The sequence below is a fragment of the Carcharodon carcharias genome, chromosome 14, assembly GCF_017639515.1.
Source record: "Carcharodon carcharias isolate sCarCar2 chromosome 14, sCarCar2.pri, whole genome shotgun sequence".
Lineage (NCBI taxonomy): Eukaryota > Metazoa > Chordata > Chondrichthyes > Lamniformes > Lamnidae > Carcharodon > Carcharodon carcharias.
Genome location: NC_054480.1, coordinates 63668037 through 63685985, shown reverse-complemented (window position 1 = coordinate 63685985; position 17949 = coordinate 63668037). Strand labels below are relative to the sequence as shown.

The following is a 17949-nucleotide window of genomic DNA, read 5'->3' as shown; positions in this document are numbered from 1 at the left end:
ATGTGCATGGATTAAGATCAGCTGAGTGGTACAGGCCAGGACAAAGAGTTTAACAGTAATAGTGCATCAGAGTGTAATGTCATAGTAAAAGATCCCCAGGGATGATCATAATACAATTGAATTCAACATTGAATGCAATATACTCCAATTGCAAACAAGAATCTTGAATCTAAAGCTAATTACATAAGTATGTGGAGAGAACTGGCTTGGATTGATTGGCAAAATAGATTAAAAGGTATGACTGTAAATAAACAGTGGGAAATGTTTAAATAAACAATTCAAAATATTCAACAAAAATAGATTTCATTGAAAAACAAAATCTCAGCAACGACGATTGTGGCTTACTAAGGAGGTTTAAGATAGTATTAGCTTTAAAGAAGAGATTTATGAAGTTGAAAAGAACGGTGGTAACTCTGAGAATTGGGAATATTTTAGAATACAGAAAAGGGCTACCAATAAGTTGATGAAAAGATTTTTAAAAATATGAGAATAAACTAGCCAAGAATATAAAACAGATTGTAAGAGTTTTTACAAAGGAAGAGAGTAGCTAAATTAACATTGGTCCCTTATTAGAAGCAATAAAAGGAGAAATTACCAAGAGGAATGAGGAAATGGCAAAGGGACATTGAACAAATATTTTGTCTGTCTTCACAGTAGAAGATACAAGTTACTTACCAGAAGTAGAGGGCAACTTATGGGCTAATAAGAGTGAGGAAATTAAGGCAATCAATATCAGCAGAGAAAAAGTACTGGAGAAACTCGGAGTACAATTCAAAAAATTCCCAGGACATAATGGTCTATATCCTAGGGATCTGAAAGAGATAGCTGCAGAAATAGTGATACGCTGACTATGTTTTTCCAAAATTCCTTAGATTTGTGAATGGTCCCAGGAATTTGGAAGTTAGAACCATACAAAAGGTTATGGTGCAGAAGAAGACCATTCAGCCCGTTCTGTCTGTGCCGGCCAAAAAAAGAAAAAATAAACTAGCCAATCATTTTAATCCCAATTTCCAGCTACCAATTTGGTTGGTAGCTTTGCATATTACAGCAATTCAGGTGCAGATCCAGGTACCTTTTTAAATGAATTGAGCATTTCAGCCCCAACCACCAACTTAGGTAGTGAATTCCAGACGCCCACCACCCTCTGGGTGAAAAAGTTTTTCCCTATGTCCCCCCCTAATCCTTCTATCAATTACCTTAAATCTTTGCCCCTGGTAATTGATGCCTCAGCTAGGGAAAACCAGATTTTCCTGTCTACGTTATCTAGGCCCCTCATAATTTTGTACACCTTAATTAGGTCACCCTTTAGCTACCTCTGTTCAAAAGAAAACAACCCTAGTCTATACAATCTTTCTTCATAGCTGCAATTTTCAAGTTCTGGCAACATTCTTGTAAATCTCCTCTGCACTTTCTCCTGAGCAATTATGTCCTTCCTGTAATATGGTAACCAGAACTGAACAAAATAATTCCAGCTGTGGCCTAACCAGCGTTTTATACAGTTCCATCATTACATCCCAGTTTTTGTATTCAATACTTTGCCCAATAAAAGAAAGCACTCCACGCTTTCTTGACCACCTTGTCCACCTGCCCTGCCACCTTCAAAGACCTGTAGGTATGCGCTCCAAGGTCTCTCACTTCCTCAACCCCTCTCAGTAACTTCCTGTTTATTGAGCATTCCTTGCTTTGTTTTCCCTCCCCAAATGCATTACCTTTCACTCTTCTGGATTGAATTCTATTTGCCACTTCTCCGCCCATTCAACCAAATCATTGATATCTTTCTGGAATCAACAGCTATCCTCTTCACAGCCAATTTTTGTGACGTCTGCAAATTTCCCATTCATGCATTTAAGTCTAAATCGTTAATATACACAACAGAGCAGAAAGGGCCCCAACACGGAGTCCTGTGGAACACCATTGGAAACTGTTTTCCATTCGCAAAAAACCCATCGACCATTCCCCTTTGTTTCTTGTCACTGATCCTGTTTTTGGATTCAACCTGCCACCTTGTATCCCATGTGGTCTCAGATCTTTCCTGACCAGTCTGCCATGTGGGACCTTGTCAAATGCCTTAGTGAAATCCATATAGACATGGATTTTAAATTAGTTCAACGTTTCAGCCCCAACCACCAATTTAGGCAGTGAATTCCAGACGCCCACCACCCTCTGGGAGAAAAAGTTTTTCCTCATGTCCCCCCTAATCCTTCTATCAATTACCTTAAATCTATGCCCCTGGTAATTGATGCCTCAGCTAGGGAAAACCAGATTTTCCTGTCTACGTTATCTAGGCCCCTCATAATTTTGTACACCTTAATTTGGTCACCTTTTAGCTACCGCTGTTCAAAAGAAAATAACCCTGGTCTATACAATCTTTCTTCATAGCTGCAATATTCAAGTTCTGGCAACATTCTTGTAAATCTCCTCTGCACTTCCTCCTGGCGTATTTCACAATTGAACATAAGCGATGTACACCTGGCGAGCTGCACTTTGCTCGGAACTTTGAGGCTTGTTTGCCGGGCAGCACTGTGGTCATCAGTGCCAGGCTTCACAGGCAGCACCACATTACTTTTAGGAGGGCTCACAGGCAGCTGTAAAGCAGGGGTGGCTTTTCAATGGCTGCAGGTCTATGGCTTGCTTGGGGAAGGGGTTGAAGTGGCCTCAGGCAAGGGAAGAGATTGCAGGGCTAGGGTATTATTGGGGAAGTGGGGTATCCCAGGGTGTGTGTGGGCTCACATGTTGATCTCTGCAAGTGGCCTCAAGAGGGTGACGCTGAGGATGCAATCTTGAGGAGATTAGTCCAGATGGAGATATGTGTGAGAGAGTGAGTGGTGATGCTCCTTGAGCTGGCAGTGAGTGAGATGCCAGTGAATGCATGATGGGCTTGTGAGTTTGCAAGTTTAGAGTGACGAGATGGCTGCCTTACCCTGGTAGCAAGGATGAGATCATTCATCCTCTTTCTGCACTGGATGGTGAACCTCTTCTATGCAACATTGGCACTGACAATCACTGCCACTGCCTCCCAAGTTGGAGTGGTGACACTTATGGTCCTTTTGTGACCAGAGCAGGGGTAGAGGACAACACGGTGGGCCTCCAAGGCATCCAAAAGGTGTTTCAGGGATGCATCACTAAATTGGAGGGCTGCAACCTTCTTGCCTTTTGGGGCCTGTCTTCTGTGCAGCTGTCATGGACTGGAAGCACTGAGAGGTGTGTGCATAGCTGCACTTTAAATATGGCACCAGGCATGAGGAAGCGGCGAGGTGACGGCGTGGCAGGTGAATTGGAGGCCGCCCACCAGCAAAATGACGTGTTTCCTGGGAATGCATGATTAATGTGACAGGATTGGGATAATACGGTGTGAAAAGCCACCATCGCGGCCAGTGGGTAAAACGTCCTTTTTTCTGCCCGTTACCGCACTTCCTGCAAATCTGGGACAATTCTGTCCCTAATGTTGGATGAAGTTATGGTACATCCAGGACTGGATGTCAGACAAGTTATCTGACGACAATGAGGCAGTCAAGTAGTTGAGCGAAGTGGTAGTGAAGTAGAGCTGGGAGTTGTTGACATGCATATGAAATCTAACAGCATGCCTTTAGATGATGTCACAAGGGGCAGTTGGGAGAGACACAAAATTGGTCAACATCAAGGGGGCAGAATGTTTTCTGATTACCTTCCAAGTGCTAACTCATCTCTCATCCACAGCACCACTCTCAAAACAATTCCACAATGCCAGCATCTATGTTGAATAAAAATTGTGCACTACAGCAAAAGTTCTTGGGGAACTGGAGCATTCTGCACTTCACAAACTTTCCTTGCTTCCATTAGGATCTGTTTTATGCCCACCATCATCTCTATTCACGCATTCTCTGCCTCTTGTAAATGTCTTTATTTTCTCCTGTCTTGCCTCTGTCAACCATATAACCTGTGAAGTAATAGGAGAAGGTTAAACCTACCTTTTATGTTTTTTGCTTTTCTTCCTACCCAATCCCTTCTTTGTTCTGCTCCTTTTTTAAATGCTGTTCCCCTTTTACACCTTAAGTGTTAACATCTATCCTCTCCATGTGCTGACTGACCTGCTGAGCTTGTCCAGTTTTTGCACCACCCCCCCCCCCCCAAACAATAATTTGTTGTCTTTGTTTCAGTTTAACTGAATATTCTAAAGCTGTTACATTTATAGTGATTATGTTGCTATACTGTCATCATGCCTGTTCATTGTGCTATTCGCTATCATGGCAGGCTACTCAGGATGGCATTTGTTATTCTGCATCAGGATGAGAGGGGCATGTACAACAACACTGTTAGCAGAAGTCCTCTAGTACCTTGTGTCACATGGGAAAACTATACTTGGAAGTGACATTTAGCTGTCCCTCTGTTATGTTCCATAATGGTTAAATGAACTGCTGATCTGTATGTGCAGCAGTTGTTACATTTGTCCACGGAAGACCTACTCCAAAAATTATAGAAGTGGTCCGTCAAATACAACCATAGAGCCTACACTACATGGATGGTTGCCTCTTAGTGCAGCAGTAAGTTTCCCAGTGGGCGCATTAAAGTAACTACTGATTATTACTGTATGTGTACTTTGGCTATGAAGGTAACAAATGAATCTAGCACTTGTATTAATCATGTGGTGCTATTTTACTGGAGCTTAAGTACTATGGTGTAAATACCATAATGAAATTGCTTCCATTTGTCAGTTCAAAAATAAAATCACAAGATAAAGGAAGAGATTTATTTTGCATTTGAATTAAGAAATGTCATATAAGTAATGGGTAATGACAGCTGTGATACCTATTTTTCTTTCACCTTGTAAAAACAGCTATAACTCTTGTATAAAAGTTGTTCTGCATTGGTGAACACTGTATTAAGTCTCTATGAAGAATGTCCCAACTAATCTGATCATTGTCACGGTTACCTTTCCTCTTTGGTGGAAATGGTTAATGCAACAGAATTAGGAATACCCACCAGAACAACTTGCATCTATTTAGCACCATGAATGTAGAAAAAAAAATATCCCAAGGCTTAATACAGGTAGACAGGATTGGGTAAATCCTTAGTTTCATTTCACCTTTGTTTTTGCTTTTTAAAAAATGTCACAAAAGTGATATTTCTTGATATTTTTCCAATTTTTAATTTTCCACATAATGACGGGTGCCGATTCATGAAGAAATTTAACCAGGTTGAGAAAATCCTGCAAGTCCATAATATTTTGATAATGCTAACACTTATTCCATTGCAGAATAAAATGCAGAAATTGCATCAAAATTTTTTCCTATAAAATGAAGTTGAATCTGAAATGATAGTTAACCTTGATTACACCGCGTTCAGGCTTGTCATTGTTAAATATAGGATGAAAAGTACATTACTGGAACAATATTTAAATAATATCAGTAGTAACAAACAAATTATTCTTGACCTTACTTCACAAAGAAAACGATAAATTGAAGTTCCCTTTGTTTTTCATTGGTAAGTCAGTGATTTTAATTTTCATAATGGATATGTTTTGAATGTTTTTTTTAAGAAGTATAAATTTTAAGTACCAGTTAACCATGCAGTATTTTAACTTCTGTTTTTTGAGTGGTTAGCAAAAAAAGTAATGTCCCCACAGTTGAATAGCAGGCACTTTACTTGCACGTGAACATATTGGAAGATTGTCAGCACCCATGGCACTACTCCCAACACCGTGGAGGGGAAAGGGGGCAGAGAGGAATGAATGAGAATGCCAAAATCTATTTGGTTTCATTTTTTCTGCTCTCATTTCTGACCTATATCATTGAATGATTATTCTCAAATTTTGGTCCATTTCACCATGTACCTTGCTTCACAACACTTTGCTAAACATGCAATAGTTATTCTCATCAAGAATTGAAAAATAAAGCAAACATTTAAATTCTTCCAAAATGTTTATAAATCAGTGATGATGAATGTCTGGAACAGGCATTGGGATCAGCAGTTTACAAATGGAAACCATTTTGTAGCTTTCACCATTCTGTGATTTAATTTCCATAAATGACTAATCCTGAATGTTATCATGTTGATCCTACATAGTTGTTATCAATGTTTTAACCTTATAACTAAACTTAGTTTAATTTCTAGGTATGAGTGGAGCTCTGATTCCTTCCAACAAGATTTAAATCTATAACCAACAAAATGCAATATGATAAAAGCAACATTTCTGATTTTTTTTTTAGATTTGAATGACCATGTAGACTACCTTTATTTTCAATATTTTTATTAAATTAAGTTTAATATGATTACTTGATAGTTTTTTACAATTGTAGAGTAATTCACTTTGAACAGAGATAAATGATATTCTTAGTATGAGATTTGAGAATAAATCAAAGCTTTTGAATAAGTTTTTCTCATTATGGAGCCAAGTCACTTGAAAGGGTAAAGAAAAGTATTGTATATTTTTTTTAAATGTAATTTACTTCCCATTTTTATGCTCCTGTATTTCTTTTAAGGTAGGTGAAAGTTTGTTTTACCAGCATTAAGCCGCAACCCCATTTAAGCTAACATTCAGTTCAGAGTATAGTCTTCCTTTGCACTCAGTTGATATCAGCCACTGGCACTAATTGACTGGTTGTGCTCGTGCAAGAGGGACCAAACTCTGTTTGTTCATGAAAACCAGTTTGAAGCTGATAAAATCTCTTGTACTATGCCAGCATGTTAATAGTAAAACTGCCAGCATCGCTGGTCAGTTGCAGTAAATGGGATCAACAGCTTATTAAGATCATAAGAAGTAGAAGCAGAAATAGACCATATGGCCTGTTGAGCCTGCCCCACTATTTAATACGATCATGGCTGACCTTCTACCTCAACTCCACTTCCCTGCCTGTTCCCCATATCCTATGATTCCATGAGAGCCCAAAAATATGCCTATCTCAGCCTTAAATATATTCAACAATGGAGCATACACAATGCCTCGGGGGTACAGAATTCCAAAGATTCACAACACTTTGAGTGAAGAAATTTCTTCTCTCAATCGCAAATAATAGTCCCCTTATCCTGAGACTGTATTATCATGTTTTAGGTTCCCCAACCAAGGGAAACAACTTCAGTGTCTACCCTACCAAACCCCTTTAGAATCTTGTACGTTTCAATTAGTTCATCTATCTATCTTCTATACTCCAGAGAGCATGGGCACAATTTACTTAGCTTCTTATCATGGGACTAGCCTCTCAATCCAGGAACCAGTCTAGTCTACATTTACTGTATCACCTCCAAGGCAGGTATGTCCTTGCTTAAATATGGAGACCAGAACTGTGCATTGTACTCCATATATGATCTTATCAAGGCCCTGCACAGTTGCAGCAAGACTCCCTTATTCTTGTACTCCAATTCCGTTGCTATAATGGCCAACATGCCATTTGCCTTCCTAATTGCTTGCTGTACCTGCATGCATACTTTTCTGTATTCCTTGTATTAGCACACCCTCTGAGTAGTAATTCGCCATAATTTTCTTAAGTACTGTCGGCATCTCTTTCCATTAGAGAGAGAATTAGTTATTGATAGCTTGAGGAGCACCACTCCGCAAGTGTGGAGCAAGGCAAGGAGGCAGGCCTCCATGAGCTACCAGAGCCAGTGCAGGGATTGAACCCACACCATTGGCATCATTGCGCATCACGGTCTCGTCATCTAGCTAACTGATCCCCTGTCTTTTCTACTCCCCCCCCCCCCCCCCCCCCCCCCCGACCCCCCTCCCAACCTCTCTTGGAATATCAACATTGATAAGTTTCATGCCTTTTAAAAAAATTAAAGGAGAGAAGTTATGTTGTACGATGAGTGATATACACTTAATGTATCAACTGCTTTTGCCAGTGAAAATTTGTATATTGATATTTAGTATTTCTTTCAGGATGACTCTGAGCAAAATGGATTTGAAGATGGCAGTGGAAGTATGGGGTCACCATCTGTTGCTGTAAGTATGATGCTTTTTAAATGAGAACTCTTTTCACTTTTGTCTAATTGCACATTTTCAGCATTTACCACAGCCTTGTTTTCTGATCCAAATCCCCAAATTTGTAAAACATTTATTATTTTATTGGAGTTATGTAGCAAAGATGTTCCAAATTAAATTGTCTGGAAGAATTAAAAGTTGCCCATTCATATTGGTAGAACTGAATATATTTTTTATGAAAATACAATTTTTAAAATAATGCAGTTTTATGCAGAGCTAGCTTAAGTGTTTTACTACTGACTGCTTGTAAAACAACAGAGGTTCTGAAGTACAGAAGAGTCCACTTGCTTTTGTTCCTATGTTTCCAGAACTTTTGGATGGAGAATTGGAAACTGCAGATCACTGTACATACACACTTAAGGCAATAAATGATACTGTCTGCCCACAAATAAATGAGGGATTGCTCACTGGTCGCCAGTGAGCTTTTCAGATGAAAAGAGCTAGCAAAGTTGCTTAAACTATTAAATGTAAATTGAATTACTTCCAAGATTGCCAAGTGGATAAATGCACCTCTATGCTTCCTATGCTGCAGCACTTGCACATTAACCTGTTGGTGAGCTGAATCAACAAGTGTTTCCGCCACATCATCTCATTCTCCCTGTATTTATTTTTGATGAAGTAAAGAAAAAATAGTGAGCAAATTTTGCTACAACAGGACATTGAACAACAACTGTTAGAATTTGCCCACAAATGTTGAAAATTCAGGCTAGTAGCAACACCTTAAGAGAAACAGGGCATCTGGGCCCAGAGTGAACTCTGGTAACTAACAAGGTAGCAACATCATGTCATTCAGTGCTTGTCAGTGGTGAGGCAGACAACGGAATACCATTTTCACCAAATTAATAACTGATTGGTGCACCTCAGAGAGCATCTTTGGGATATTTGCAGTTTACCATACATCTGTTCCTTCACCTGAAGTTTTTGTAATATTTACTGATAAATAACAGTGAGCACCATTAGTCCCACCATTATTTTGACAGCAAACTCTGGCCCAATTTGTAATGCTGAATGTAGTTGCAACTTAATCATGTCATTGTACTCACTTCTATTTTGTTAACCTGAAAATTGGCAAGATCATTTACCAGATATCAATGCTCTTTTAGTCACATTGAACAGTGCTGTCTTAGCATAAAACATGTTTGTAATGGTCATTAATACGCAGCCTGTGCTTCTAAAGTTAGAACTGTAGGCTATTATGCAGTATTTCTGCTTTCTCAACTAATATAGTCATAATTCAATTTATATTTTCTACCAGTAAAAGAAAAAAGTAATATTCAGAGATCACTATGACGGCAAGAATTTGATATTGTTTGTAGAGCAATTACTTCGTAGAGAACTGTTTCCAATAATGTAAATCGTGAATTTTCAAGCTTTATATTTGTTCCAAACATTACACAATGTAGGTGCTTTTGCTTCACTCCCAATACTCAAACAAGGAAATCTTGTTTAACTTTGGCCTTGTTGCATATTCCTTAGAGACAATTTTGTTTGGCACCAGTTACATAGAAATTACAGAACAGAAACAGGGCATTCAACTCAACAGGTCAGCTTCACACAAGCCTTTTCCTAACTACTTAATCTATCAGTTTATCCTTTTATTCCTTTCCCCCTCATGTGCTTATCAAGCCTCCTTTTTAAATGTGCCTGTGCTATTCATCTTAACTACTCCATTTAGCAGCAAGTTCCACATTCTATCCACTCTCTGGGTAAGGAAGTTTCTCCTGAATTGCTTATTGGATTTATTAGTGACTATTTTTTCCTCATTTTGCCTGTCCTCTCTGGTACTCCCAGTGTCTTCTGGATTTTCTTTTCTGATTCTTTCTCCAGTCCAACCTTCTCTCAGGAACAGCTCTTAGCTTCGAATTTAACTCAGAAATGTGCAAAAATTTGTGAGTTAAGTTATAATGTACAAAATGTACAAATGTGCAAAAATTTGAGCAACAGACGAAGCTGTAACAGCTGTTTCACGCTATTACTATGCAGTAGCACCGAGTGGTATTTGCTACTAATAGGATGCTGAAGTCAACCCAAAAAGATGTTCTGCCTAACACACAAATGAGTAATGTGATATATTAATTTAAATGCCAGTGAAATGTTAGATATGTCCCAGAGACTGGCGGATAGCATCAAACAGCATGTCCCTTCCACTGTTCGCAATGGGCAAGGTACAGACCATGCTCAACCAGCCCGTGCTTACAAAACTCAAAACACAGCATCCAACATGAGATGTGATTCCGCGATTGGACAACGTTTGCTACATAATCCTCTGTGTGCTAAAGATTATGCAAACAACCAATTTTAGATTGTCTCGCAGTGTGGCGCGTTTGCGTGTAGTGAAAGCTACATATGTTAATACAGAGTGCCCTAGTCTTTGCGGACAGAAACAATATGCACACATATTATGCCTGTTTCAGCTAAACAAAATAAGTGACAGTCATTCGCTGGTTCATTGCTTGGGGCAATGCCATGATCAATCAGAGGCAAGCTGTCTGGTTTAAAATTTCAAACAATGCTTGGCAGTTAACTGTCAGTCACTATTAACTGGTGCATTCTCCTTGGCAACACCTCTAGCAATCAGAGTCCACTTGCCAACCAATCAGCATTCTCTTCTCATACGGTATAAAGTAATTGTTTCCCTGATATTGGTATTCTTGCAATTGTCCTGATGAGTGCAAGACGAAAAGCTTCGACAAAATGTCTTTTTTCAGCAATACTCAAGTTCTGTACTACCAAACAACTAAATGTACAAATATAAGAACAGAAGTAAGCTATTCAGCAGCTTGAGTCTATTCTACCATTCAGTTAAATCATGGCTGATTGATATCTTAAATCCATTCATATGCCTTAATTCCAAATCCTTTCATATTCTTATCTACAATTAACTTCTAATTTTACTCAGCATGTGCTCCCCTAAAGACACAGGCCAAGCTCACTACAACTCTAATTGAGCATCAGAAGAATACACTATGAACTACATGAAATAATTGTTTCTGGGTCATTTTCTTGCGATCTCTAGCTAAATTTAGTGTTCTTTATTATGGAAAGAGTAACACCTTCACAATAAGATGATCGGGACCGACAAGTTGATTGGTAAATTTCGTTGATCTGTAAAGGCAAAGTGGGGCTCTTGTTTTTGTAAATCTGTCTTTATGACTTTGAAAAACGAAGTTGTGATTACACTTGTTCTCTTCTCTCCTCCACCCCCAATCCCCCTCACCTCTAGATAAAAGGAAGCTAATTTTCAACTGTTCGTTGCCCGTTTCTCAGCTGGACAAGCGGGCAGCCAGCAGATTAAAGTCAAGGATTACCTCAGCTGTCCCGTTGACATCCAAAGCATCACTGGTGCAATTCTCAGGCAATCTGTAAATGAGCGATCAACATGCCTGACTCTTTCCAGTTTGAAACTGCTTAAGTATGCACATTGGACGCTGATTGTAGTTGTAGGACCATGTTTGCAATTTTCAGTTACAAGTGGATTCACTCAATTACAACAGTTGTTGAACAGCCAAATCAGCTGCTCTTAAAGGGACTGTTGGCGGCCACTCGGGATACAGTTCAAAAATGTCTTTGGGAGAATTTTTTTGGGGCTAGCAAGTGCAAGACTGCTCCTCCTGCTGGCCACAGCTCAGTCCTCTGTAGGATTGTTTTCCCGCAACTGCTTTCCCCCAAACAAGTTGCAATGAAGTGCCTGTAGCTCACTAGCAACATTTGAGCGAAGCTGAAAATTGTTCAGAACTCCCGATGTCAGCTTCAGGCCACCTGCTGCACCATTATTGAGACTTATTTTTAGGCTGGTCTAAAGTTACTCCCAAGGTATTTGTTGCTTCTGTCGGGATGTATCTTCAGGTTATTCCTCATTAGCTAAAACATAAAATGCAGATATCTTGTTCAATGAATCTTTCAGTGAGCTGCATTTTAAAAAATTCATCATGGGATGTGGGCATCACTTGCTGGGCCAGTATTTATTGCCCATCCCTAATTGCCCTTGAGAATGTGGTGGTGGTGAGCTGTCTTCTTGAACTGCTACAGTCCGTGGTTCAGGCGCACCCATAGTGCTGTTAGGGAGTGAGTTCCAGGATTTTGACCCAGTGACAGTGAAGGAATGACGATATATTTCCAAGTCAGGATGACGAGTCACTTGAAGGGGAACTTCCAGGTGGTGATATGAATGGCTGCACTTGTCCTTCTGGATGGTGGTGGTCGTGGGTTTGGAAGGTGCTGTCTAAGGAGCCTTGGTGAATTCCTGAAGTGCATCTTGTAGATGGTACACACTGCTGCTACTGTGTGTCGGTGGTGCAAGGAGTGAATCTTTGTGGATGTGATGTCAATCAAGCAGGCTGCTTTGTCCTGGACTGCATCAAGCTTTTTGAGTGTTGTGTGAGCTGCATTCATCCAGGCAAGTAGGGAATATTCCATCACACTCCTGACTTGCACCTTATAGATGGTGGACAGGCTTTGGGGAGCGAGGAGGTGGGTTACTCGTTACACGATTCCTAGTCTCTGACCTGCTCTTGTAACCCACAGTATATATATATGGCTAGTCTAGTTCAGTTTCTGGTAATTGGTAACCCCCAGGCTGTTGATAGTGGGCGATTCAGTGGTGGTAATGCCATCGAACATCAAGGGGTGATGGTTGAATTCTCTCTGATTGGAGAAGGTCATTGCCTGACATTTGTGTGGCGCAAATGTTACTTGCCACTTGTCAGCCCAAACCTGGATATTGTCCAGGTCTTGATGCATTTGGTAATGGAATGTTTCAGTATCTAAGGAGTCACGAATGGTGCTGAATGTCATGCAATCATCAGCGAACATCCACACTTCTGACCTTATGATGGAAGAAAGGTCATTGATGAAGCAGCTGAAGATGGCTGGGCCCTAGACACAATCCTGAGGAACTCCAGCAGTGATGTCCTGGAGCTGAGATGGCTGACCTCCAACAACCACAACCATCTTCCTTTGTGCTAGGTATGACTCCAACCAGCAGAGATTTTTCCCACTGATTCCCATTGACTCCAGTTTTGCTAAGGCTCCTTGATGCCACACTCTGTCAAATGCTGCCTTGATGTCAAGGGCAGTCACTCTCACCTCACCTCACCTCAGGAGTTCAGCTCATTTGACCATGTTTAAACCAAGGCTGTAATGAGGTCAGGAGCTGAGTGGCCCAGGCGGAACCCAAACTGGGTCAGTGAGCAGGTTATTGCTAAGCAAGTGCCGTTTGATAGCACTGTTGATGACCCCTTTCATTTAGATTTGTCCTGCTTTTTGTGTACAGGACATACCTGAGCAATTTTCCACATAGCCGAGTGGACACCAGTGTTGTAGCTGTACTGGAACTGCTTGGCTCGGGGCGTGGCAAGTTCTGGAGCACAAGTCTTCAGCACTATTGCCAGAATATTGTCAGGGCCCATAGCCTTTGCAGTATCCAGTGCCTTCTGCCATTTCCTGATATCACGTGGAGCGAATTGAGTTGGCTGAAGACTGGCATCTGTGATGCTAGGGACCTCCGGGGAAGGCCAAGGTGGATCACCCACTCAACACTTCTGGCTGAAGATTGTAGCAAATGCTTCAGCCTTATCTTTTGCACTGATATGCTGGGCTCCTCTATCATTAAGGATGGGGATATTTGTGGAGCTTTCTCCTCTAGTGAGTTATTTGATTGTCCACCACCATTCATGACTGGATGTGGCAGGACTGCAGAGCTTAGATCTGATCCGTTGGTTGTGGGATTGTTTAGCTCTGTCCATCACTTCTGCATATGCTGTTTGGCACACAAGTAGTCCTGTGTTATAGCTTCACCAAGTTGACACCTCGTTTTTAGGTGTGCCTGGTGCTGCTCCTGGCAAGCTCTCCTGCACTCCTCATTGAACCAGGGTCGATCCCTTGGCTTGATGGTAACGGTCAAGTGGAGGTTATGCTGGGCCATGAAGTTACAGATTGAGTACAATTTTGCTACTGCCGATGACCCACTGCGCCTCATGGATGCCCAGTCTTGAGTTGCTAGATCTGTTTGAAATCTATCCCATTTAGCTTGGTGGTAGTGCCGCACAACACCATGGAGGGTACCCTCAATGTGAAGGTGGGACTTCGTCTCCACAATGAATGTGCGGTGGTCCCTCCTACCGATACTGTCATGGACAGATGTACCTGCAGCAGGCAGGTTGATGAGGATGAGGTCAAGTACGTTTTTCCCTCTTGGTTCCCTCACTACCTGTTGCAGACCCAATCTAGCAGCTATGTCATTTAAGACTCGGCCAGCTCAGTCTGTAGTGGTGCTGCCGAGCCACTCTTGGTGATGGACATTGAAGTCCCCCACCCAGACCACACTCTGCGCCCTTGCCACCTTCAGTGCTTCCTCCAAGTGGTGTTCAATATGGAGGAGCACTGATTCATCATGAGGGAGGGTGGTACGTGGTAATCAGCAGGAGCTTTCCTTACCCCTGTTTGACCTAATGCCATGAGACTTCATGGAGTCCAGAGTCGATGTTGCGGACTCCCAGGTCAACTCCCTCCTGACTGTATACCACTGTGCCGCCACCTCTGTTGGGCCTGTTCTGCAGGTGGGACAGGACATACCCAGGAATGATGATGGTGGTGCCTGGGTCATTATCTGTAAGGTATGACTCCGTGAGGGATGACTGTGTCAGGCTTCTGTTTGACTCATCTGCGAGACAGCTCTCGCAATTTTAGCCCCCAGGCGTTAGCAAGAAGGACTTTGCAGGGTTGACAGGATTGAGATTGCCATTGTCATTTCCGGTGCCTAGGTCGATGCCAGGTGGTCCATCTGGTTTCATTCCTTTTTTTTTGACTTTGTAGTGGTTTGCTACAACTGAGTGGCTTGCTAGGCCATTTCAGTGGGCATTTAAGAGTCAACCACATTGCTGTGGGTCTGGAGTCACGTGTAGGCCAGACCAGGTAATAACGACAGATTTCTTTCCCTGAAGGACATTCGTGAACCAGATGGATTTTTGCAACAATTGACAGTGGTTTCATGGTCATCATCAGACTTTTAATTCCAGACTTTATTGAATTCAAATTCCACCATCTGCTGTGGTGGGAATCAAACCCAGGTCCCCCGAGAATTGCCCTGGGCCTCTGGATTTGAATAATGTACAATTTAGTTGTGCCTGCATAGCCATAAGCAACTCAATTGACATGAGGGTTTGATGCAATCAGGAACTTCGCAGTCTGTTTTCCTCAAATAAGAATCCTAATAGATTAGCAAAACATCACAAAAAATTGTGGTGTTGCACAGATCCAGTGATTAGACCTAATGGAAAAAACCTTTTTTGTTTCAAATTGTGTAAACTCTTTCAAGTTCTGTCAATCCACAATCCTTTGGAAGTTACTTTTAAAATGGGTAAATTTCTTTAATCCTGGCACTCTGGTTTCTACGTGCCCAGGCCTCAAGTTTCAGCTGCTGTCCACCCAATTTCTGCTAATCAGTTTCAGAGTAAGAAAGGGCTTTAGGAGATCACTTCAATATCGGCCCATATCCCAAATACTGCCATTATTTGATGGCATGAGCATCCACCCATTTTTGGGTGTACACATTCAAGTGAGGTGGGATGTCTTGCGCCCTTTTTTTTTTCACTTTTGCTCTTGGTAACACCAATATAAAACCAGCATCCAGAATTGACAAGCACTACTTTAAAGGTAACAGAAGTTTGAAAGTCCTTTGGCTTGGTATTAGCTACTTTAATTGTCTTCTGGTCTCCAAGCACTTAAAAAAAAACTTCACTTGCAGAAGAATATCAATTTGTTGCAGTGCTTAGGCTCTTTGTCTGAAAAACAGTGACTATTCAATTTAAATTCAAATGTTCCATATGATTTGAGTGACATCACATTTTGGTTGTAATAATTATTTAAATTCATGACAACCTGATAATTGACTCAAAGTTACTTACAAGCATAAAGGCATTCAGCCCAGCATTAAGTGCTGAATCTTTGTTAAAATATACGGTAAAAGTTTGGCAATTTTCAAAGCAAAATTCAGTCGGTTTGGTTGAGGTAAATCCTTGTTGCTGAGGGAAGTTGGGATGAAAATTGCAGAGGCTCTGGCTAATCTTCCAATCCTCACGAGATAAGTGAGTGGTAGCAGAGGACTGGAGGATTGCAAATGTTGCACCCTGTTCAAATAAAAAAAAGAGGGATAAACTCAGCAATTATAGGACATTAAGTCTAATATCATTCATAGGGAAACTTAAAAGCAATAATCTAGCACACGAGTAATTGGCACTTAGAAAAGTAAGGGGATATAATAAATGAAAGCTAGCACATTGAGGATACTCTTGATTGTGTTGTGTGGCACTACCGCCGTGCCAAATGGGATAGATTTCAAACAGATCTAGCAACTCAAGACTGGGCACCCATGAGGCACTGTGGGTCATCATCGCCAGCAGAATTGTACTTGAACACAATCTGTAACCTCACGGCCTGTCATATCCACCACTCTACCATTACCATCAAGTCGGGGGATCAACCCTGGTTCAGTTTTTAAAAATTCATTCATGGGATGTGGGCAGCGCTGGCTGGGCCAGCATTTGTTACCCAGCAGTGCAGGAGAGCTTGCCAGGAGCAGCACTAGGGGTACCTAAAAATGAGATCAACCTGGTGAAGCTATAACACCAGGCTACTTGTGTGCCAAACAGCATAAGCAGAAAACGATAGACAAAGCAAAGAGATTCCACAACCAACAGATCAGATCTAAGCTCTGCAGTCCTGCCACATCCAGTCGTGAATGGTGGTGGACAATTAGACAACTCACTGGAGGAGGAGGCTCCACTAATATCCTCAAGGATGGAAGAACCCAGCACATTAGTGCAAAAGATAGTGCTGTAGCATTTGCTACAATCTTTAACTAGAAGTGCCAAGTGGATGATCCATCTCTGCCTCCTCTGAAGGTCCCCAGCATCACAAATGCCAGACTTCAGCCAATTTGATTCACTCCACGTGATATCAAGAAACAGCTGAAGGCACTTGATAGAGCAAAAGCAACGGGCCCCGTCAATATTCCGGCAATAGTGCTGAAAACTTGTGCTCCAGAACTTGCCGTGCCCCTAGCCGAGCTGCTCCAGTACAGCTACAACATTGGCATCTACCCAGCTATGTGGAAAATTGCCCAGGTATGTCTTATACACAAAGCAGGACAACAAATCCAACCTGGCCAATTACCCCCTCATCAGTCCACTCTTGATCATCAGCAAAGTAATGGAAGGGGTCATCAACAGTGCTATCAAGTGACACTTTCTTAGCAATAACCTGCTCACTGACGCCCAGTTGGGTTCCACCAGGGCCACTCAGCTCCTGACCTCATACAGTCTTGGTTCAAACATGGACAAAAGAGCTGAATTCCTGAGGTGAGATTGACTGCTCTTGACATCAAGGCCACATTTGACTGAGTGTGGCATCAAGGAGCCTGAGCAAAACTGGAGTCAATGGGAATCCAGGAGAAAATGCTCCGTTGGTTGGAGTCATACCTAGCACAAAGGAAGATGGTGGTGGTTGTTGGAGGTCAGTCATCTCAGCTCCAGGACATCAGTGGCAGGAGTTCTTCAGAGTAGTGTCCTGGGCCCAACCATCTTCAGTTGCTTTTACCAATGACCTTCTTTCCATCATAAGGTCAGAAGTGGGGATTTTCACCGATGGCACAATGTTCGGCACCATTTGCGACTCCTCAGATACTGAAGCAGCCTAGCCATATAAATACCGTGGCTACAAGAGTTGGTCAGAGGCTGAAATCCTGTGGCAGCTAACTTACCACCTGAATCCCCAAAGCCTGTCCACCACCTACAAGGTGTAAGTCAGGAATGTTATGGAATACTCTTCACTTGCCTGGATGAGTGCAGCTCCTACACTCAAGAAGCTTGACACAATCTAGGGCAAAGCAGCCCATTTGATTGGCACCACATCCATAAAGTTTCACTCCCTCCACCACAGTAGCAACAGTGTGTACCATCTGCAAGATGCACTGCAGGAATTCGCCAAGGCTCCTTCGA

The 17949-nt window shown here is 41.7% G+C and overlaps 1 protein-coding gene across 7 annotated transcripts in view; it reads left to right on the top strand.

Moving 5' to 3' along the window:
• Window positions 1-17949, top strand: part of LOC121286943 (ankyrin repeat domain-containing protein SOWAHA-like) — a 141864-nt gene that overhangs the window by 48441 nt on the left and 75474 nt on the right. For all 7 annotated transcript variants that reach the window (XR_005945119.1, XM_041204263.1, XM_041204264.1 and 4 more), the window contains one exon: window positions 7853-7915. Coding sequence is in view for 6 of the 7 variants with exons in the window: in XM_041204263.1 (XP_041060197.1) it covers window positions 7853-7915 (63 nt within the window). In the remaining variant the exon portion in view is untranslated. The remainder of the gene's footprint in view (window positions 1-7852; window positions 7916-17949) is intronic.